The sequence below is a fragment of the Eleutherodactylus coqui genome, chromosome 2 (genome assembly GCF_035609145.1).
Source record: "Eleutherodactylus coqui strain aEleCoq1 chromosome 2, aEleCoq1.hap1, whole genome shotgun sequence".
Classification (NCBI taxonomy): domain Eukaryota; kingdom Metazoa; phylum Chordata; class Amphibia; order Anura; family Eleutherodactylidae; genus Eleutherodactylus; species Eleutherodactylus coqui.
The window spans coordinates 98460360-98481535 of NC_089838.1; the positions used below are offsets into that span (position 1 = coordinate 98460360).

Here is a 21176-nt window from a genome sequence, read left to right on the forward strand (position 1 = left end):
CTTTTAAGAAAAATGTGAGAATCGCATCCTAAAATGCACAGTTTACGTGAAGTTACTTTAAACCAACCATATATCAGAGAAATGTTGGCTGTCCTGTACTCCTGGCTGCCCCTCGTGAGGGGAGGGTGGTGGTTAATATGGTTTGGGCATGCTGGGTCGTATGCCGCAAGCGCTGCTGGACGTGTCTGGAAGCAGGATTGGTAAAGTTTGTAGACTGAAGCGATGCAGAACTTTAATGGAACTTCTGTAATCTTTCCCCTTTGGCCTAAGAGGGGTGAGAATTAAAAGGGCCTGTCACATTTATTTTATGCATTTTGTAAGAAAAGCTGTAGTTAAAATGCCAAGGCTTTTGTAAAGCCGGTACACAAGAAAGCGGACTACAGCCCTTCTCTTTGTAATAGAAGCCCCACTGTTGTGACAGATCCAAATCCCCTCCATCGGACCCTGCTGACTTTAATGGGGTCTGTATGGGAGCCGGTATTTGATGGCAGGAATAGCCCCACAGACTGCGTTCTGTAATGTGTTTAGAAGTGCTGTACAAGTTGGCTGCACAAGGCTTCTTATTCCCTTTACATTACCTGTCTTATTTTTCCCATTTAGTGTGAAGAAGTGCTTTTGCTCTTAGAGCAATTAAGTCCCCTTTACACAGCGCCTCAGCTTGGGGAGTTTGGCCAAATATAACCTAGTTTGTCTAATTTATTCACTAGTGTATTCCAGCAAATGCCTGCATTTACATAGTTGTGAGTTATTATGCAGAGATTGCTTGAAGAGTGATCCTGCTGCCGCTGCCAGAAGATGCCTCCCTGCACCCTCATGTGCTGCTCATTCTGGGGCCAGTTGTTCCTCTGATGGACCACTGGGTCAGCAGCTTTGGGTGGTCTTACCTGCAAATGAATCAAGTTACTCAAGTGGTTGCCTGGAGAAGTAATGTATTCTTACTTTTTTTTAATAACTCTGTAGAAAACATTTGACTAAACGATTTGCTGTAAAAAGAATTACACTCTTGCAGCCCTCCCTTAGTACCAGCTTCCTGACATCGAATGAGGGGGGGCGTTGTGTATAGCAGTCTGTGCTGATGGCTGCTATAGATCCTTGGGTGTAGCCAGGGTTAAAACGGCCTAGTACATGCTGCATGTATATAAAGCAATGGACTTTGTGGACTGTTACAGGACAGCAAGTGTTAATGTTTATTTGTGAACCTCCTTTTTATAAAGGTGTGTGTGTGTGTGTGTGTGTTTGTGTTGACTTTGGATAGTGCATCAGGTATCTGCGTCTCGCTATTATACCGGTGTGTGTGTTGACTTTGGATAGTGCATCAGGTATCTGCGTCTCGCTATTATACCGGTGTGTCCGGTACTCGGGGAGCAAGCATGCTGTGAAGATAAATCAAATGCAGCTGGGGGTGACGGTGTTCTTCAGTGCGCCCACTTCTGGCCCAAAACCCAATGGGGGAAAAAAGGGTCCACCAGCAAATAAAGTCAAAATCCATCTAAAAGTGATCTTTAATTTAAGACCAGTATCTGCCGATCTGCGCCTCTAAGGGCTGGTTAACCTAAAGATTGGATCTGAGATCCACAAGAGTTGATCTAAGATCAAGTACAAAAATGTTGCACCAGGACTGTTCAGTTTGATCACTTGATTTTTGTGGATCAAACTTAGTTTAGCAGCTGGATTCCAAGATGGCGGACAAGGCTGAGAGCCTGGTTTTTCCTGGAGGGTGAAATTGTGGCCATTGTGGCCATGTTTTTACTATCACTTTGAATGCTGGGAAGATCACCTGACAATCCTCACCAATTACCGTGCTTGATACATTTCTTCTAAACTCAACTTTCTATTGCAGATCAAGTGAACCTGGTTTTGCTAATCTTAGGCTGGCTTCACACGGACGTCAAAAATCACGAGAGATTTGTGCATTGCGAGACGCACAAATATGAACACCCCCCCCCCCCCCACCCCTTTTTTTTTTTTCTTTTTTGAATGGGGTTCTGCACATGAACGATGTTTTCACTAGTTGCAGCAGGTTTGTTCTTCCTGCATGCTCTCGCATCGCAGTCCCATGGTTTTCAATGTATTTTACAATACGGAGCAGGGTGTCTGAGTGGGAATTTTTACGGAATGCCACAAGGTTTCGTGTGAACTAATACATGCAAGAATCACGTACTGATTGTGCCATATTTGTCATTGGTCTCCATAGTTTCCATCTGGGCTATTAAATATTACTTTGTGTAATTATGTGTGTACACCTAATAGATAAAGCAAAAAATGAACTCCCAGACAAATCTGTTTCCCTAGATCACCGGGAGAGGTCGAAGTTTGAGTCTGAAAGAAGTGATTTGGAGTCGGTCTACCCTCCAGTTTCCCAGCCTGCCAGCATCTCCAACGAGCAGCAGTATTCCTCTGGTGGGCAGGCTATACCCAGCACTGTCACCGTCATCGCACCTGCTCACCACCCCGAGAGCACAACAGAGATATGGTCTAATTACTATAACAACCACAACCCTCCCAACTCCTTTACTAGAAACCCACCCCCAAAACGACGCTGCAGAGATTACGATGGTAAGAAGTCGTTGACTTTTTTTTTTTTGTGTCCATTTGTAACCCTTTCGCTGCCAGATACTTTAAGGCAGTTTTGCTACCGTTTGACGTGCAGAAATAAGGCCTTAAGAATGTTATAATAGCATAACGCCTTGTTAAAAAGAAAATGTGTCTGTTTGCTACGTGCAACACAAAGACCCCTTCAGCAATCAGCTGTTAACACCCATTTGCCCATATCAGCTGTTTTAAAGGGCTTGTAGCGGTCAGGTAAGCATTTTGGTATCTTTTACTTGCGCCTTTACATTAGCCAGTCACGTGGCCTTTCTGCAGCTCAGTCCCATTCAAGTAAATGAGCACAATGAGGAGGTTGCAACATTCGATTAAGCACCACATTTGATTAGGTGAGGGGGGTGCTCAGAGTCCCTTCAACACTGATCTGATATTGATTGCGTATCTTAATGATGGGTCATCAATATTTAAAGCGGCTGTGCCGAGATATAAAGTTATCCCCAAGCCACAGGATTTACAATAGATAGGAGACTGACCATTAGGATCCTCGCCATCCCAAAAACAGAGGTCCCTGTGTGAATGATGGTATCTACCCCTTTTCTCAGGATCAGAGGGGAGTTTTAACACTGAACGACAAACCCGCGATCCGGTGATGATGACCTGCAAACGAATAGTAAAAGATTTTTGTGCATTCACACTGGTCTGACATCGGCACCCAACAGGTCGTCCTCTGTAAACGCACCTAACAAACTTTTCTTCTTCTGTATTCCTGCTATCTCATGTAGCCCACTTGTGCCCTGCAGATTTGGGCAGCAGCCTCTCTGTATCTTGCATCGTTTCCTTGTCCGTATCAATCTGTCCACAGTACCCGTCGTATATCTGCAGTAGTTAAAGTCTAAATATTACCCCACCATAAGAGGTCTAGAGGAAATGTTATATTACAGGTTACCTGTTTAAAGGAATAGTTCATTCCAGAATTCATTAAATCTGTGAATCATTTCAATCCTGAAAAATGTCAAACGTGTATATCAGGTAATTATTCAGTTTCTTGGGAGCTCTGATTCATTTGTCTTTTTTTTCTTTACAGAACGAGGATTTTGTGTTCTTGGTGACCTCTGCCAATTTGATCACGGAAATGACCCTTTGGTAGTTGACGAGGTTTCATTGCCCAGCATGATTCCTTTCCCTCCTCCACCCGGGCTTCCACCTCCTGGTATTCTGATGCCTCCCATACCTGCCCCAGCTCACAATATGAGAATGCCAGTCCCACGGCCCATGACTCAGCCCCCTCCTGCTGTCCATCCTGCTCCAAGTAAGTATCCCAGGTTCTCTGCATCCTCTCTGGCGGGTGAATACTTCCTAATATTTAGATGAGACGTAACACAGCAGGAAAGGATTCTTTTATATACCTAAAAATATATAATTTAATATTAACCCCTTAACACCACAGGACATAAGTTTATATCCTGGGTGAATGGTACTTAACGCAGCAGAACGTAAACGTTCATCCTATGTATTGCCTGGGCTTAGAAGTGAGCCAGCTCCATTTCACAGCTGACAGCTGGCCTCCCACTGCAACAGCAGGAATCAGTGAGAATACCAATCCCCGCTGTTGACCTCTTATTTTTATTTTTTTGTCTTGCTGCTCTCCCAAAAAAAAAAAATCACTACTAGAGATGAGAGAGTACCGAGATGCTCGGGTCCTCGTTATTTGGGTCAAGCTTCTCATAAAATTCGAGAGCTCTATTCCAGTAAAAAAAACCATTGACTTCAATGGGAGACTCGAGTATTTTTGTATGGGACCCTCCGGTTGCTGAGCTTTTTTTTTTTTTCCATCTCCCTCTCCTTCTCCCTCCTGTTGACATGCACAGCGGGAAGGGGCCAAAACTGGGGCGGGATCGAACACTGCGTGATGCTCGCTCGAGTAACGAGCACCATCGAGGATGCTAATACTCGAACCAGCATCAAGCTCAGAAGAGTATGTTAGCTGAACTCTAATCACTACGCTTTACAGTACATTATATGTAACCCAAAAATGGTGCAATGAAAACTACAGCTCGCCGCACAATAAACAAGCGCTCGTATAGTCCTTTCGTTGGAAAAATAAGCGTTATGGCTTTTGAAAAGTGAAGATGAAAATTTCCCCAAAAATTGTTGCGTCCTTACGGTCTTTTCCTTAAGGGGTTAAGGATAAACAATACAATTTTGCTAGATGCATTAGATTATTGTGGGCTGAACTGGCAGGTATAACTTGTACGGGGCAGCCTTACAATCTGCCAGTACCTACTGTTAGGAGGATGGTGGCCATGCTGGGTTTCAGCTTGCTGATCCTTTGTTTCCACAGTAGATGAATTGTGTGAATTTTGCCTTTTCTCCCTCCTTTGCAGTAAGCATGCACACTGGGCCAATAAATATGGGGTCATTGGGAGACATAGCGGCCTCTTGTATGGCTGCCATATCTTTATAGAACCAAAGTAATTGCCTGCCTTGTTTTTTGGCAGCTGGACATGATAGAGCATTCTACATGTTTGTAGATGTTGAGATGAGTTGTTAGAACACAGTGGGTTACTATATCTAAACTGATGCAAAGGAACCATGATGCAGTTGCCTGTAGCAACCAAATGGGTCATAGCTTTCATGTTACAAAGGGTAAATGAAATCTGATTGGTTGCCATGGGTAGCAGCTGCTCCCTTTTTTCCTTTGCTCCACTTTGGATATAGCTACCCGCTGACACGTGTATATGTTTTCCTGGTGCTGAGGAACATTTATCCTGATCTATATCTTGCTTCCCAACATGCAGGGCTTCCATTAGCGCATTCAGGCTTTGTAAATAACCGTGAACAGCCAGGAACAAGTGCTGTGCCCAGCCTTGCACCAGTTGGGGGAAGGCTACCTCCTCCATTACCTCCTCAGAATCTGCTCTACTCCGTTTCAGAACGTAAGTACAGCTTTCTCACTACCCATCTTGTTGTTGTGACCCAAACATCAGACACCGCTGTCCTCGTACTCCATGTGTTTTCCCTTCACAATGGATCAGAATAGTCTGACATGACCAGAGCTTCCTACTACATTTACCTTCATTTAGTAATGACATTGGCTATCCATTAACACTCTAAAGCCTCGTGGTAATGGGATCTGGCCTGTTGGGAGGGAGGGGATGCTAGTTTCTGCACTAGTAATATCGTTAGATACTAGTCTTTAGGCTTTTTTTCTTAGCTAACCTCATTAGTGTTGAATACATCCATTTTGCTCTTAACGAGCGTAATAATGCTATATGAGGAAAGTTATCTGTCCGTGACGTGATACAGGGAGGAAAGTTGATGCTTGAGCATCTAGACACAGCAATCCCAATCCTTTTAGGCTATTGGAAACTAGGCAAGAGGGCTATCTGGTCAAGGAAGTGAAGCTTGTCTACCTGCTGATGTAGAGGGTAATGAGGTTACTGTTACTAAACACTAGTATCAGTACTAGGGAATCAAGCAGTTTTTTTTGTGATGGAATTGCTGTATTTAGTATATATTGTACCTCTTCCTGCCGCAGTCGTTTTTGCATTTTAATTTTTTTCCCCTCTTTCAGAAAAATCATGACGTCATTTTCTGGGGACATAGCTGCAGATATGAAGGCTTGTCTTTGTGGGACACATTGTATTTTTCATTTAGTGTTATTTAATCTATTGGGAAGCCTTTAAAAATTTCTAAGTGGGGTGAAATGGGGAAAAAAAACAGTTTTTCACTTTTTTTGTTTTTTTGTTTGTGGTAGGGGCGTTTTTACAGAGTTCGCAGCACCGTAAAGACGACATGTTATCCTCTGCGGGTCAGTACAGTTACAGCAATGCCAAATTTATATAGTTTGTGGATTTTTAAAATCTTGTACTGTTAAAAAGAATAAATTAACTTAATAAAAATTGCTTTGTCATCCTCTGACCCCCATAACTTTTCTATTTCTCCACCAATAGGCCAGTTTAAGGGCTTTTTTTTTTTTTTTGTGGAGGAACCATCTTATCAGCTGTTCATGCTTTCCCTGTACACATTCTGCAGTTCGTAAACACTTCGTAGTAGTGCAATACGGATGAAGCATAGAAATGGCGATCTGCAGAAACGGTGTGCAGGGAAGTTCATAAGCATTTTGAGCAGAAAGGAAGCAAAATCCTCCTTTAAAATGTGTTGGGTTTTTTTTTGTTGTTTTTGTTTTTTTTTAGAATATATAAAGTTGAAATCCCAACCCCATTCCCCAAAAAAGTAGTTGCACTTTTTTTTTTTTTTTTTTAATCTAAATTTCTTTTCTATAAACCAAATGACCAGACCCCTCCCTCCCACTCAGTTTATGGCAAAGTCCATATAGTAAGGAAAAAAGGAGCATCTGTATATCCTCTTATGTAGTACAATATTTAAAGGGGTTGTCCAATTTTTAGTTATTGATGACCTATCTTCAGGACAGCTTATCTATAAGTGGTATTGTAAGCTGAGTCCCATTCACTTTAGTAGGCCTCAGCCTGCAGTACCATTCCAGGCCACTGTGCAGTGTATGGAGCTGTCTGCTTCCTGCAACAAAACAGCTTGGTACACAAAGACACTTGCCTGGGGAAACGGCTGGGATCCCAGGCAGCAGACCTCTATTATGCGGAGGATAAGTGGGACAACCCCTTTAGGACGACGCTGCGGTCGTGGAGGAACATAGACTGCTGCACTGCTTCTTTGACTGCCTGATGCATACCGTGCATTAGTATGCATCCTTAGTCTGAGAATCATCTGCCATCGCATCCCCAGCGCCACAATCTAAATCTTTCTCTGTGGTCATTGAGGCTAGCTTCATGGTGACAAGCGCAGACTCTGCACATCCCTTTATTTTAAGCATTTTCCCGTTTCATACCCTTCAAGCCTCAGATGTAGAGTCCCTCTTTAGTTAGTAGTTGTATATTCTGCCATTGATGGTGCAATTGGTGATGGCCATTGAAGTACTTTTGTATCACAAGTTGATAAAGGTATCGCCACTGCTGTTTTTAAAATGTTTTTTGTCTTTTTTTTTTTTTTTTTTTTTTTTTTTTTACTACTTCTCTAGATACGTACGAACCTGACGGGTACAATCCTGAAGCACCTAGTCTTACAAACACTGGTAGAACTGGATACCGGCAGTTCTTTACACGTGCGCAGACACAGAGGCCAAACCTGATCGGGCTGACATCTTGTGACATGGACACAGCACCAAGAGGTTGGTAATCCGCCCGCAGTGTTAGTGGGACACAGTTCTGTGTAGATTTTAATGATCATTTGCTGAATTCAGCTCTGATTTAGGCTCTAGGTACAATTTTGTATTAATCTTTGTTTTTTTTCTTACTTGTTTAGCTGCTAATATTGTCATACAGACGGAGCCACCAGCATCTACACCTGTAAATAGTAACCTCAACAGAGTGGTGGTGGAGCCGGATAGGAAAAGAGCAATGGGAAGTACAAACGATGGGCCATTTGCAAAGAAACCCTGGTTGGACAAGTAAGGAGACTAAAGCTTGATTTGTATTAGTGTCATGCAGCTTCATTAATTTTCTTTGAAGAGTTCTTCTGACTGTCTCTTTTTTTTTTTTTTTTTTTTTTAACACATAAAAGCAGAAAATTAGAATGCCCTAAACAATTTATTAATGGTGTTCTTGTACCGTGTCATGTGACTTCCCCAGGTCTACTTAACCTAACCTGTTACATGAGACCTCACTGATGTCCTGGTACGGGTCCTCCTATTAGCTGCAATAGTCATGTGGGTAAAGAACTACATGACTGCTGCAGCAAATGTCTTCAGACTGGTTCCTGGAGAGGGCAGTATAATATTATATAGGTCCAGGGTTCTGGCTTTCCAGTTACCTGTTGACAGACATGTGACCACTGCAGCCAATCACTGACCTGCCTAATTCAGCCACTTTTTGTAGCAGTAATCTCATGTCTGTGTCGGGGGATCAGGAAGGTGAGTATTAGATTATACATTCTATTCTCCTTAAGTGTCCAGACTGCCCTTTTAAAAAAAAAAAAGAATTTAAAGGTTGCTACTTTCACACATAGCGCCTGTGCTGTGGTTATTGCCGCATGGCATAAACTTTATGTGCTTTACCTATAATTGCTACAGTTTCATGACAAGTACAGGTGAAGCGCATGGTTTTAATGTGCTTCATCTGTACTTTGGTGGCAATCTGAATGGTGGCAGATAGACCCCATTCGCTATAATGGCAGGCTGTCCAGCTTCCGGCATTCCTTATGGTAACTTACCATGCAAAGCAGTGCAACATGCCGCACTATCTTGTCCGATGTTTTGCTCCATTGTATATGTGAATGTAGTCTAAGGGCCCTTTTACACAGGCTGAAACATCATTCAGATTCCCACATCTAATGGAAATCGGAAGGATTGTCATGGTGTAACTGCACGCCCCGACTGAACGACGAATGAGCCTTCGTTTGCTTCTCTTTCGTCGATCAGTTTCTGCATGCAGAAAACTGAATGATGGATCTGCTCATGTAAACAGACAGTCTAAGCGTAGGATTCCCGTCTCCCTCCTCCTCCATTCACTACTGATGATTTTTCGGTGTAAAAGCACAGGAAGAATTATTGCTGGGGACGACCTTTTGGGCATCTCGCTCAATAGGGCATTCCGTATAATGGTGCACATGACTTTGCAACCTTTCTGCTCTGTTACTGGCTGCTTGACAATAAAATAGACTTGTAAGGGAGAGTGCTTGCATGCGACTTTGAAAAGAGTTTTTCTTATTTTAAGACCATTACAGCCATTACATATCTGGTAACAGGACAACCCTTTTACGTCTGGGGCTAGTGAACTGGTATAAGGAAGATTTGGGCCGCAGTTGAAATACATGTATAAGGGTGCCTGTCCACGGGCGGGACTTCGCTGCAGCATGCTGCGAATTGCCCTGATTCTCTGCGGTCAGCCTATCTATCAGATAGGGCTGGCCGGCGGAGATTCGGCAGCGGCTCCCACGGCGGAGATCCGCCACGGGATACCGCAACGCCCATGAACAGGGGGCCTTATGGTCATATGTATGACTTCCTGTTCTATAAACAAATACATTTAAAAGCCAAATAGCACCCTAGCCCTTTGACAGCATAGCTGTACTTCTATGGCTGCCATCATGTCTCCCTTACTGGTAACGGGAAACCAGCAGAAAAATAATTTAGCATTTGGTCTGAACGAAAAATAATATATCCTGTAATTACAATATGGTGCAAAAAAAGTAACACAAAGTAATTGCATAGATATTCAGTATTTTCTGCACATATGCGTTGTCTAAAAGAGTTCTCCTTTAAATGGCTTATTAACCACATTGCTGGGAGCCGAAAGATTGATGCATCTAAAAATGAATATAACGTAATAAAATAAGACTGTATCAGATTGCAGCATTCATCCACTGTCTGGCTGGCTTGTATGGAAATCAACTGAGGGCAAAAGGCTGGACAGTGTAGGGTTTCCTTTTTGCTGGTTTTCCCTTCCTCTAGTGCTGGGCAGGGCGGCCATAGTCTGTTCATGTACTTAGCTACATAATTGTGCTGTAACGTTTTTCTGTTCCAGGCAAGGAAACAACAACCATAACAAACTAGGCTTTGGAAAGAAGATTCAGTACACGAATACCAAACTTGAAGTCCGAAAAATTCCTCAGGACCTAAACAACATTACCAAATTGAACGAGCATTTCAGCAAATTTGGTACCATAGTGAATATTCAGGTCAGTTGTAGTTTCAGGATCGTTTGGCAACACAGTACTGGGTGGCTGTTACTCTTCAAAAGGATTCCTTATTTCACAGTAGTAGACCGTAATATGGTGATAGGCAATTAATTGGCAGCAATCTTCTCCGGTAAAATTACCTAACCCTGTAGTTGCGTTAAATAAAAGTAGACCAGACCTCTCCGTATATGTTAGTCACTGTCCCTTCCCCATTGAGGAGTCGAGTGGAAAAGCTGAACAGGCTTCAGTAAACTGCATCTCAAGGTGCTGTTCATATGTTGGTGATCTAGGCCTACGGCGTACGCCTGGAGGAGCTTCCATATTCATGGGGATCCGTTTATTCCACAGCGGCCAACTTAATGGCATTTTGGCCTCTGACATGTAGTAGGCTTTGCTATGCCATATAGCAGTATACAGGTATAAATAAGAGGTTTTTCCCAGGGTGTAAAAATTAAATTGGTGCTGAAAACATGATGTAGATAGGCCTACGGTTAAGGACTAGCTTCAGTTGGATAGAGATCATTCTGCAGAATGGAAGTATGGGTTTGATATATAACCACTAGTGTTTCTATAAAAGCAAAGTTTCAGCATTAGTGTTTTTTGTTGTGTTTTTTTTTTTTTGTCACCGTATTAGAAAAGTGAATGTAAATCACAAAATGTATGGGTGTAAATTAAATAAAACTTTTTTTCTTCTCTTTAGGTTGCTTTTCAAGGAGATCCAGAAGGTGCGCTGATCCAATACCTGTCAAATGAAGAAGCCAGGAGAGCAATTTCCAGCACAGAAGCCGTTTTAAACAATAGGTTTATAAGAGTGCTTTGGCACAGGGAAAATAACGAGCAACAAGGTTCTCAGCAGCATTTGACGCCCCTTCATTTAGCGCACACTATACCAACCACACAGTCATCTCTACCCGCTGCTGGACAGACGCACCTTCAGAAGGTAGCTATACTATGAATATGTCATCTCACTGGCACCTTGTCTTTATTCTGGAGTTGTAGGCAATCCTCGCTGTGATCAGCACTCTGACTCCTTTTTGTTACCGTTTAACGGTATATACACAGGCACCAGATTTTGTTGCAGACATTTCTGTTCCATTTGTATTAATGGGGTTGTCCATGGATTTGAGCAAGCAACAGTCAAAGAAATGTCTGCAGCACATAGGCTACATGTACATATATCTTTTTAAAGTGCTGCCGGTTACTTGACCATGAGGTTTATTAGACATGAAACGTACAAACTTACATTGTGTTCCAAACGTGTACTTTTTCTTCACACTTCATTAGATTTGCTCCTGCATTGCATGTCCATGTTCAAAGACTTTAGCATTTAGATTTCCAATGCGTCTTATTGCAACCTTAGTTTTAAGGGATTCTGTCAGCTGCTCCCCAGCTCTGACCGACAGCTATAGCATCCAATCTGGAGGCCACTGGAGCGGTCGATCAGGGCTGTGGAGCAGCTCATTGGAGAACACTGGAGGAGTAGGTTCTGCACACGGGCACTTGCAGTGGTTGCACGCCAGGGATCAAATATTGAATTTCTCACTGGTGCAGTTACTACCAGCTTTAATCAAGGTTTCGGGTCTCCCTACTTTTCGTCTACGCTGTCAGTGGTTTGGCAGGGACAAGAGTATTGCCAAAATCCCTTTTAAGCTTAGCTTGGAGCCATCCGTCACATTGCAGTTCCTTCCACATTGAGGACAGCATAATGCAGAACAATTCTAATTTAAGCCACTATAATATATATTGTTTTTTGTTTTTTTTCAAAACTACTTGATATTCGGAGACTCAAGTTTTTCCTTTTTGTTCTAATGGCACAGTAATTGAAATGCATGCTATATGGTGTTAAGGGGATTTTCCAGGACATTACTACTCGGGGTAGGTCATCAGTGGATGTGTTGCTTGGCACCCCTGCTATCATTTGATATTGAGCGAGCTGTCAGTGGGGACAGAGCCAGAAGCTGATAGCTCTGTCTTTTTTTCAAGCGGCCCAGTTTGTTAATTGCAGGCACAACCCCCATTGAATTCAGTGAGGAGCTATGATTGCATTTACCAACCTGCAGCGGGGACAGAGCTGTGAGCCTCCGGCTCTATCCCCACTGACAGCTGGCCTGATATCAGCTGATCACTGGGGTCTGGAGTGGTGGACCCCCACCACTCAACTATTGATGACCTATCCTGAGTCATCAGTGGTAAAGTCCTGAAAAATCCATTTAAATGTACATATTAACTATTGTAATATATATTGCTTGACCATTTACAGCCAATGTCCCAGGGTTCCTATGTCCTTAATAAACTACCTGCAAAACATCGGCTTGGAGCTGTCACCAGCCAGTCTGATTCAACGTATGTGGCTCCTAACCAGACTAACTCAGGAGAAGAACCTGGGGTAGGTGAAACGTAACCTTATGAGGTGTCACATTTTTGAAGTAAGGGTTAAGTTTCTAACTTTGATACTTGACCAGATTTAACAAACATGAGTATAGCTGATAGATGACTGTTTTACACATAGGATTTGTATCCACTAACTTTTGTATATTTGGTATTTGCTCCTATAGCCCTTGCCACCTGCCTCCAAAATGGTTTACAGTGCCACCGCCTCAAAGGTGGCAAATAAGAACCCACCAGGGTCCAAACCTGCAGATATACAAGATAATCTGAAGAAGAAGCAGGTATAGTATATGCCTCCTGAGACAAAGGTGCCAACCATTCCTGCGGCAATGATACCTTTTCACTGTGTGCATTATGAGAACCTGAAATAATAGCTTGTTCCCATTGTGACCACTTTCCATTTGTGGAGGCTTCAATTACAAGCTCTAAATGCCTGTTTAGGTTTTGTGCTGACCTTTTAGTTCCTTTCAAACCATCTTGATGGCTTTTACTTCACAGAATTATTTCTTCCTCTACAATCCCAGTTGTCTTCTCACCATCTAAAGTGTTTGTAGCTTAGAATAAAGGCTACTAGTTTTGCAACTAAGCATTGCTGGAGCAAGTAGTAAAGTCATCTTGCAATGTTGAATTTGAGGACTGTCCCAAGTTTTGGCGGGAGGTTAAGGAACACATTTTGGACTTGGAGGAGCTTTTCAGAAAAGGCTTTTATATTATCGTAGAAATACCAGTCTAGGCAAAATACTCCCCTTCAACTGCATGGGATTTACATGGCTGTAATGCATTGTATGACTGCAAGGGCTAACTGCTCTGCTTTCAGTCCAGCACTGGGAGCTACAGTCATAGAAATAGGATGGTCCACAATACTTCATTTCAAATGGATATCTAAAGACTATTTGAGTCCCTGATGATCCGTTGCCTCCGGAGAAACGCGTGGGACCACTACTATAGATGCATCTAGAGATGAGCGAACGTACTCGGTTCGGGTGTTTTTGGACCTGAGCACTGCTTTTTCCGAGTAACTGACTACTCGGACGAAAAGATTCGGGGGGCGGCATGGTGGAGCCGGGGAGGGGGGGGGGGGGGGGTAGCAGCGGGGAACAGTTTGCACGCACCCCCAGCGAACCCCCGAATCTTTTCGTCCCGAGTAGTCAGTTACTCGGAAAAAGCCTTGCTCGGGTCCAAAAACACCCAAACTAAGTACGTTTGCTCATCTCTAGATACATCATCTTTATTAGGATTAAAGACCACATTCATCTTGGAGTCAATTGCCATCCTATGCCCAGTAAATCTAGAGCACTCTCGGGATTAGGAACTTATTTTGCATCTCGGGACTGCTCTAGTTTTGAAGTATATCAGAAGTATCCTCAATATATCTTTTGGGGATACTAAAATATACTTAACCCACTAATCTTTAATAGTGGTTATTTCTACATTATCTCAACAAGATTTATGTGAGATTTCATATCAATGTTTTGGTGTTTGCCTTAGGTACCCTATATGTGTTTTTAATAGAAATTAATCAGGTATAATCTCAGTCTGTGATGGGTATTTTAGGTTCTGCCCAGTGAAAAAAAGAAATGTCTCAGAATGCAAAGAACAAAACATATTAACGCTTCACACTGGTTAGATTACTTTTTAAACCTCCTTGTAGTTTTAACAAATGTATTTCTAACTTTTCTTTCAGGAAGCCCTAAAGCTCCAACAAGACATGAGGAAGAAGAAACAAGAAATGTTAGAAAAACAAATTGAATATCAGAAGGTATGCACTACATATGCCAGCCTAGAGAAACTGGGCATTTCCCTGTCTGAGTAGGGTATAGGCTCTGTAGTATAGTCACTGCCCCTGGCTGCTGATATTCGGCAGTTAAATAGATCTGCCTAATAATGACTCTGACATCTGTGCGGACTGTATAAAGAAGGGTTTTGTTGCTGCTCTGTCATTCTGTCATTTCTCCTTTAAAATGATTAGAAAGTATAGGACTCCACAACAGCCTGTGAACGTATTACACGTTTCTGATGCAAGCTCTGTTTAAGGTTAGGGCTACAGAGCTACTGGTTTGTGATGTGGGTCGCATGGTTGAGGATCAAAGGGTAGCTTTCTGAAATCTATAGCATTAGTCAGCGCAGTTCTGTTGTGGCTGGGAAGTCACTATGACCCGCAGAGCATAGGAAATCCTGCGTTTTGGGGTTTCTTAGCATCTGCTGGTTGTGGCAACTTTTATGAACAGCAACGAGATTGCATTAACATCCACTATGTTGCAGGGCTGCAGTGCGATCTTTAGCCAAATAACCAAATTGGCATGTAGCCCTAGTCTAAACTCCCCTTTTTGGAACAAGCTTGCTGTCCTATCTGACCTCGTGTTAGAAGGTTGTATATTGAACAGCAATCAGAATTAATATTTGTATTAACCGGCCCCATTCTTTTTTTGTTTCTCCTTCCCATCCACCTTCCCGGAACACCACAGGTGCTGGTGACTCGTCAGTGGATGTAGCTCAGTGATTAGCACTGTTGCCTTGCAGTGCCAGGGTCCTTGGTTCAAATCTGACCAAGGACATCTGTATGAACTTTGAAAAACATAGATACAGATGTTGCCCTTGGTTAGATTGGATCCTGGAACTCCAGCACTGCAAGGAAACAGTGTTAACTGAGCCACCATGCTTGTTCTCATTTTTCTGAAGGAGAACAAGTAGAACCACAAAGAAACTCCATGCACATGTTCTCCTTGGTTAGATTTGAACCTAGGACCCCCAGTGCTGCAAAGCTGAGCCACCATGTTTCTATATTTATTTCTCCTGTAGATGTTGATATCAAAGCTAGAGAAAAACAAGAGCATGAAAACAGAAGAGAGGACAGAAATTATGAAAACTCTTAAAGAGCTTCATGAGAAAATTTCTCAAGTCAAAGATGAGCTGAAGATATTATCCACTCCATCTAAAGTCAGGTCTAAGATTGAGGTAATGTATATAGAATGTGTGTTCCCTTCCAAATGTAAGGACTTTATTCTAAAGCCACAGTAGGGTCATATGTTTGTGAGATGTTTACTAAGATGAGTTTTACGTTGTGTTTACACAATTGTATGCTTGCTCTAACCGGACTACACCATATCCATGATCTGAAATCTAAAAAAAAATTGCACTGATTTGTCTGTATTTCAATGGCATTAACAGGTTTTGCTGAAAACTTATTGAGGCACATCTTGAGTACACAGGATGGTTAAGCATGTTGGCAAGGAAAATATGTCACCCTTACACACTAAATAGTATAACACTGGGCAAAACCAACATGGAAAAGGACTCTGAATTTTAGTTATCTGCAAACTTAATTGGGACAACCAGTATCAGGCAGCTGCTGCCAAGTCAAATGGGATCATGGGGTGCATCAAAAAAGGTCTAAAGGCACATGATGAGAACCACCTTCTTCTTTACAAGTCACTGATCAGAACACATATGGAATATTGTGTACAGTTTTGGGCACCGGTATTGAAGAAGGACATATCGGAGCTAGAACCGGGTGCAAAGGCAGGCAACTAAAGTAATAAATGGAATGAGTGGATAACAGTAAACAGAAGTTATCAAAATTGCAAAAAGACAGCTGAGGGGGCAACATAATAACTATGCCTAAATGTATCTAGATCTCTCTCCCATTATCTGTATATCCCCCGAACTGACTGTAACAAGGGGGTGCTCTCTGTCAGAGGAAAGAAGGTTTCTACACCGAACATAAAAGCGGTTTCTTTACTGTAAGAGCAGTGAGACTACGGAATGCTCTGCCTGTCTATTTGAGGATAGCAAACTCTTTAAAAGAAAAAAAAAAAGTTCAGGAGGGTCCTAGACTTTTTTTTTTTTTTTTTACTTGAGTGTTACTATGTTACCATAACATGTAATATTGTATGTTAGGCTGAAAGAGGACAATATCCATCTAGTTCAGGCTGTTTCCACCCCCCTTGTTGATCCAGAGGAATGCAAAAAAAAAACAATGAGGCAGAAGCCAATAATGTTATAGTCACTAACTACTTCAGAAGGGTGGTTGTTCCAGGGATTATTTCGATTGCCAGACTTGGTGTCATGAAGGTTTTTTTTTTTCCCTTTTTATAAGGAAAATTTTGGCTTCTCATTGGGGTTATTTTTACTTTTTTTTTTTTTCTTTCTCAGCCTAACATACTAGGTTACTATGATGGCTATAATAAAGAGATTTTTCTTCAGGATAGGTCATCAATAGTGTGGTGCTTGTAATTGCAGGTTCACCTTGCATTAAAAATCGATGAGAGCTGTGCCTGCAGTTACAAACATGAGCTGTTAAACAGGGGTTGGAGCTCCAGGTGCCTAATCAGCCCCAAGGGGCTGTCCCCAACTGATCAACTATTGATGAACTACCCTGAGTATAGGTCATAAAGTGTTTTGCCTGGAAAACGCCTTTTAAGCACATATGCAAAAGCCCCAAGCATATTCTAGTTGCCAGAGCCCGGTTACAGGTGGATCATCAATTTCCAAAGTCCAACTTAGGCCCTGTCACATCAGCTCACCTTTTTTGGCCTATTCTTCAACACTGTTCAGGTGAAGGTAAAACGTCTGAGAGACAAGCTTGCCCTTCACCAACAATGCATCTGCTTTCTGTGGTCACGAGCTCCCATCTACATTCACCAGGGCATGTGGGTTGTGGGGACTCATGCTGGCCGCATTCGAGGCGGTCCCATACCTGTGATCCCACACTTGTCCATTGCAATGAGCCATCCTCTTCAGCTGGAACAGAACATAATCCCTTTCGTCCTCCAATGAGGCATGGTTATGGGCTTAAACCTCGGCTCTTTAAAGGGTCAAGTCTCCATGCTTTTCCAACGCCCCTTGGCTTCTATAGCCGTGGTACGTACTTTTCTTCAGTGGATGGCACACTCTGCCCCTGCTTACCGTCTTCCGACAGCATGTTGGGACCTCAGTTCGGTTTTAGATCTATTATATATTGTCTCCCTTCATGCCAGTGTCTGACATTTCTCTCTGTCTGTTATCTTGGTAGCCATCGCCTTCCTGGTAGCCATAATTTTGATCGGCCATGTCTCCGTGCTATCTTGCACATCTTCCTATAGCAGTCCTCTGCTCTCTTTCATCCTCTCTTCCCAAGCTGGTCTCGTCTTTCCATCTCAACAAGGATATTGTTCTGCCCTCCTTCTATCCGGAGCTTGCACACCATATAAACATTGTCTGTGCAAGCTTGATGTTGTCCAGCTCTGTTTTCTGTACAGAATCCTTCTGCTATTTATATTCCTTGTTCCTCATCCCTGACGGCCCTTGTCAAAGTCTGGTGGCCTCTAAGTCCACCGTTGCCCGCTGGATCCGGTCAGAGATCATGGAGGATTATCATACCAAAGGCAGGACGCCGCCCATTCGGGTAACTGCTCCTGCTCTCCAGGTTTGCCATAGCGCGACTTGGTCTTCACTTTATATGCTCACAAAGTTTAACAGGGTGCATACTTCTACATTTTCTGATGCTGCTTTTTGTCGCAGGATACTGCAGGTGACAGTACCCTGACTGCATTATAAGTATTTTTTTGGGCTCCCCCCTTCGGGATTGATTGCTTTTGAACCTCCCAAGGTCTTTGCTGTGTCCCCCAATGACACAGACAAAAAAAAGGGATTTTTTTTGTTACTCAACATAAAATCCTTCTCTCTGATGTCCATTGGAGGGACGGCACCCATTGTTTTGAGGGAATCTGCTGTTTCTCTGTTCTGAGATTCCCCCTTCACTTCATTTAATTGTATGTTATTTTCGAGTTTATATGTATATTCAGTTAACCTTTGGGCTTTTCCTCTCCTCCTGCTTGTGTACCAACAGATTTAGCTCAGTGACTACAGGAGGGTTATGGGTGGTAGGAGGAGTCAACTCTTTTGCTTAGTGTCCGCTTCCTAGTGGCAGAACCTATACCCCAGGTTTTCCCTGTGTCTACCAGTGAACATCTGAGGAAAAGGGTGTCCCCGCTTGTCTTCTGAATCCAGATGTTTTCTGCACGAAGAGCCCAGCTGTTATACATCTGCATGATGGGCGCACATTTACACGCGATTATTGCTCCAAAGATGGCTTTTGAGTGGATTTTGAGCGATAATCGTTGTCTAAATGGGCCTTAGTCTCATTTCTGTAATATGGTTGGATTAAAAAAATTCTTGCTTTTACTATTGTAAATCAAGTTTGTAGTGACTGCCACTTGCAGCTTCTCTACAATCCACAATCTGTCATTGGGTACTGAGCTTCTGTTTGTAACAAGGACTTTTGTTTGGCAGTGGGGTTGGAGGAGCTATTTTCACAGGTGCGCTCCTCTGCACTCAGAGGCTGCAGGCTTACAGATATGCAGACACTGTGATAAGGATCTTTGCCTCTCCTGGGTGTCTGTGTCTGTGTGTACACACAATTTTATTGGGTTTATTTACTATTTGGTCAGTGTGCCTGAATTGTCCTGGGAGAGCCTAGTGGTGGGCGTTCATATACTGCCCACTTCCTGATTGAACCACGAACTGTGCACTGCAGCATGGTAAGCCAGGCCAAGGAAGTGCAGCACAGTGAACTACTGGCAGAATGCTAAGTTTACTACACGCCCCCTCCCTAAAAGTGGACAGCAAATGGAGCAACAGAAAACTGGGGAAGACCAACTGAAAATCAGAATTTATAGACCAGAAACTGGGTGCAAATGCAAAAAAGGAGCAAATGAGGTGGTAAGGAGAACCTGGGGTATATTAGAAAACTTGATGAAAACTCAAACATTAACAAAACCCATACACAATTTTTTTTTATTATTTTTTTTTTTAACTGCTGCTTTCCCACGGCTCGGGACGCAGTGACAGCTGCGTCTGAACTGCGGATCTAGACGGCTGCCATTGGCTTAAATGGGAGCTGTCCGTGCAGGAAAACCACACAAAATGGAGCATGCTGCGGGTGTTTTCCCTCAGGTGCGATCCACGCACCAGGGAAAGACGATATCCGCAAGTATTTAATTACCTGCGGGTGTTCAGTGATTCCCTATGGGTGCTGATCACGCATGCGGGACACCCGCGCAGATTTACTAATTCTTTTTTGCCCGTGTGCATTGGGCCTAAGAAAAGGCCAGCTTCTGGAGAGGTCTTCAAGGTGCAGGTGGCATGAGCATGTAGGGGCAGCAGACCACCGCCATTTGCAGGGAGGATGGGTGGAAGAGTTTTATGTCGTGGCCCTCAAAAGAGGGGAATGTGCATGTGGGTACTGGGGGAATGACCTGTAAAGTATAGTGCGGGGAAAGAACTAATGACTACTCCTCTACCCCACCTGTTACCAGCTTTGGGGTATGAGAAGTGTACTGATCACTTTCTTCTTCCATAGTGATGTGTGTTTCAGTTCTAAAGCTAATAATGTGCGTTTACATGTAGGCACAGAAGGAGCTTTTGGATGCAGAGATGGATTTCCACAAACGACTTTCGTCAGGGGAAGATACAACAGAGCTGAGGAAAAAACTCAACCAGTTACAAGTTGAGGTGAGGCAGATGGTGTTACCGTATATACCGGCGTATAAGACGACTTTTGAACCCCGAAAAATCTGCTCTGAAGTCGGGGGTCGTCTTATACGCCAGTAATGCAAAAAAAAGAAAGTGTCAAAAAAAAAAAAAAAAATTATTACTCACCTCCCCCGGCGTTCTGCGGCGCAGCTGCAGGCTGTTGCTCCCTCCTGGTCCCTGGCAGAGCATTGCTTTCTGGACGCAGGGCTTGAAATCCCCGCCTCCAGAAAGCTTATACTGTGATTAGCTAACACACGTGCCTTCAGCCAACCGCAGCCATTCAATGACATCATTGAATGGCTATGATTGGCTGAAAGCACGTGTGTTTTCTGGAGGCGGGGATTTCAAGCCCTGCGTCCAGAAAGCAATGCTCTGCCGGGGACCAGGAGGGAGCGACATCCTGCAGCAGCGCCGCAGAACGCCGGGGGAGGTGAGTAAATTTTTTTTTTTTTTTTGCTCCGCTGTATTCCCAGCGTATAAGGTGAAAGTTGGGGGGTCGTCTTATACGCCGGTATATACGGTAATTATGATGGCTATGTTTATCTATTTTAATTTTAATTATCCTTTTTAATTTTCTAAATGGAATATTTATGTTTAATAGAGACTTACCAATGTATATCTGAGGTGTATTTTACAGTTCTAAAAGCAATTTCTTATATAGTATGTGCTGAGATATGATTACCAGTAGTGATGAGCGAGCATACTCGCTAAGGGCAATTAAGCAAGCATTACCCTAGCGAGTACTTGCCCGCTCGAGACAAAAGGCTCGGGTGCCAGCGGCGGGCAGGGAGCTGCGGGGAAGAGCGGGTAGGAACGGAGGGGAGATCTTTTCCCCCCCCGCTCCCCCCTGCTGACTGCCGCTACTCACCGCTCCCCCGCGCCGGCACCCGAACCTTGTGTCTCGAGCAGGCAGGTACTCGCTAAGGGTAATGCTCGCTCGAGCAATTGCCCTTAGTGAGTATGCTCGTCCATCTCTAGTTACCAGTTACAGGCTTGACGCCTGAGAGCTTTTGGCT

The 21176-nt window shown here is 43.3% G+C and overlaps 1 protein-coding gene across 4 annotated transcripts in view; it reads left to right on the forward strand.

Annotated features, from left to right (window-relative positions):
- RBM27 (RNA binding motif protein 27) overlaps positions 1 to 21176 on the forward strand; it is a 52352-nt gene that overhangs the window by 19693 nt on the left and 11483 nt on the right. For 3 of the 4 annotated variants that reach the window (XM_066591254.1, XM_066591256.1, XM_066591257.1), the window contains exons 7-19: positions 2293 to 2556; positions 3632 to 3856; positions 5346 to 5483; positions 6305 to 6358; positions 7604 to 7753; positions 7888 to 8032; positions 10107 to 10260; positions 10961 to 11200; positions 12521 to 12646; positions 12816 to 12929; positions 14333 to 14407; positions 15448 to 15603; positions 20035 to 20139. In XM_066591254.1, the coding sequence (XP_066447351.1) occupies positions 2293 to 2556; positions 3632 to 3856; positions 5346 to 5483; positions 6305 to 6358; positions 7604 to 7753; positions 7888 to 8032; positions 10107 to 10260; positions 10961 to 11200; positions 12521 to 12646; positions 12816 to 12929; positions 14333 to 14407; positions 15448 to 15603; positions 20035 to 20139 (1946 nt within the window). The remainder of the gene's footprint in view (positions 1 to 2292; positions 2557 to 3631; positions 3857 to 5345; positions 5484 to 6304; positions 6359 to 7603; positions 7754 to 7887; positions 8033 to 10106; positions 10261 to 10960; positions 11201 to 12520; positions 12647 to 12815; positions 12930 to 14332; positions 14408 to 15447; positions 15604 to 20034; positions 20140 to 21176) is intronic. The other variant, XM_066591258.1, reaches the window with a different exon arrangement.